The following is a 1548-nucleotide window of genomic DNA, read 5'->3' as shown; positions in this document are numbered from 1 at the left end:
GGTCCATCCATTTGCGCCGCTTGCTCTTTCTCTTCATTAGGAAGGTCCAGATAAGTTTGTTGATTAACTAGGTACTACTGTGGGCAAAAAGTATCGATAATTTCAAATTTAAATTTCCCGGGATTTCCGATAGGGACAACCGAATTTATTTTGAAGTTGGCAATTCTGTCAGTGACAGCTGCGCCAAGGTACACGTCAAAATAGTCATTAGTGTTTGAGATAAGCGTCTGTTTGTAAGCACGTAAAAAGTGATTTGTCGTTTTTTGAAATGTCTGAAATTATGGAACAACGAAGTGCGATAAAATTTTGTGTCCGGAATGGAATTTCTGCAGCCGAAACGTTGAGAATGTGTCAGAAGGCGTACGGTGATGGCGCTTTGTCACAAGCAAGAGTTTTTGCATGGCACAGAATGTTTAAAGAGGGCCGAGAGAGCGTTCAAGACGAGCCACGTGCCGGACGGCCATCCACATCAACTGATGTGATTCACGTCCAAAAAATCCGAGATTTGGTGCTCGAAAATCGTCGAATGACTGTCCGAGACCTTACTGATCTTGTTGGCATATCGGAAGGATCAGTCAAAACCATTTTGAGCGACCATTTGGGCCTCCGAAAAGTGAAAGCGCGATTGGTGCCAAAATCGCTCAATTTTTTGGAAAAACAACGACGCGTTGATGTGTCTGAAACGATGCTTTCCGACTATCAAAACCGAATGAAAAACATCATAACTGGAGATGAGAGTTGGATTTACGCATACGATCCGGAAACTGCCGACCAATCAGCCGAATACCGTGTCAAAGGTGAGCCGAAACCAAAAAAATCGCGCCAAAACAAGTCGAAAATCAAGATGATGCTGACAGTTTTCTTCGACTATCGTGGTGTGGTTCACTTTGAATATCTTCCGACCGGCCAAACTGTCAACAGCCAATACTATTTGGGTGTTATGCGTCGTTTGCGTGATGCCGTGCGCCGAAAAAGATCAGAATTGTGGGCCGACAACTCTTGGCTCCTTCACCACGATAATGCGCCGTCGCACACATCACTCGTAGTTCGTGACCATTTCGCCAAAAACTCAACTCATATCATTCCACAACCACCGTATTCGCCTGACTTAGCACCATCTGACTTCTGGCTGTTCTCAAAACTCAAAAGGCCACTCCGTGGACACCGTTTCGAGACGATTGAAGAGATAAAAGAAAAAACGACGAGTGAGCTGCGGGCCATACCTACAGACGACTATGCGGCATGTTTCGAAAATTGGAAAAAGCGTTGGCACAGTTGCATTGCAACCGGGGGGGACTACTTTGAGGGGGATGATACGAATGTGGATGAATAAATAAAGAATTTTTGAAAAACAAACAAATTATCGATACTTTTTGCCCACAGTAGTATTTCCTGTCAATCTCGTATTCCCGTTGCTGCTCATCCTTCATGCTTTCCTATCTACACCCAAGTATCACGATCTGCCCCTTCGATACTGATTTCGCCCGATCTCGCACAATTTAATGTTCTAAAGTGATCCCTCACTGAAAGTACCTCTTCGATCCGAAA

The 1548-nt window shown here is 44.4% G+C and overlaps 1 protein-coding gene across 1 annotated transcript; it reads left to right on the top strand.

The window, feature by feature from the left end:
- The first annotated feature begins 346 nt into the window (after window positions 1-346).
- LOC105153732 (mariner Mos1 transposase) lies at window positions 347-1333 on the top strand. Its single transcript, XM_087411183.1, has one exon. The coding sequence runs from the start codon at window positions 347-349 to the stop codon at window positions 1331-1333; it is 987 nt and encodes a 328-aa protein (XP_087267309.1).
- Window positions 1334-1548: the final 215 nt, after the last annotated feature.

This window comes from Acromyrmex echinatior, chromosome 11 (genome assembly GCF_024713525.1).
Source record: "Acromyrmex echinatior isolate Ae372 chromosome 11, ASM2471352v2, whole genome shotgun sequence".
Classification (NCBI taxonomy): Eukaryota; Metazoa; Arthropoda; class Insecta; order Hymenoptera; family Formicidae; genus Acromyrmex; species Acromyrmex echinatior.
Note: the sequence above shows the minus strand (reverse complement) of the source record. Positions and strands in the feature narration are given on the sequence as shown.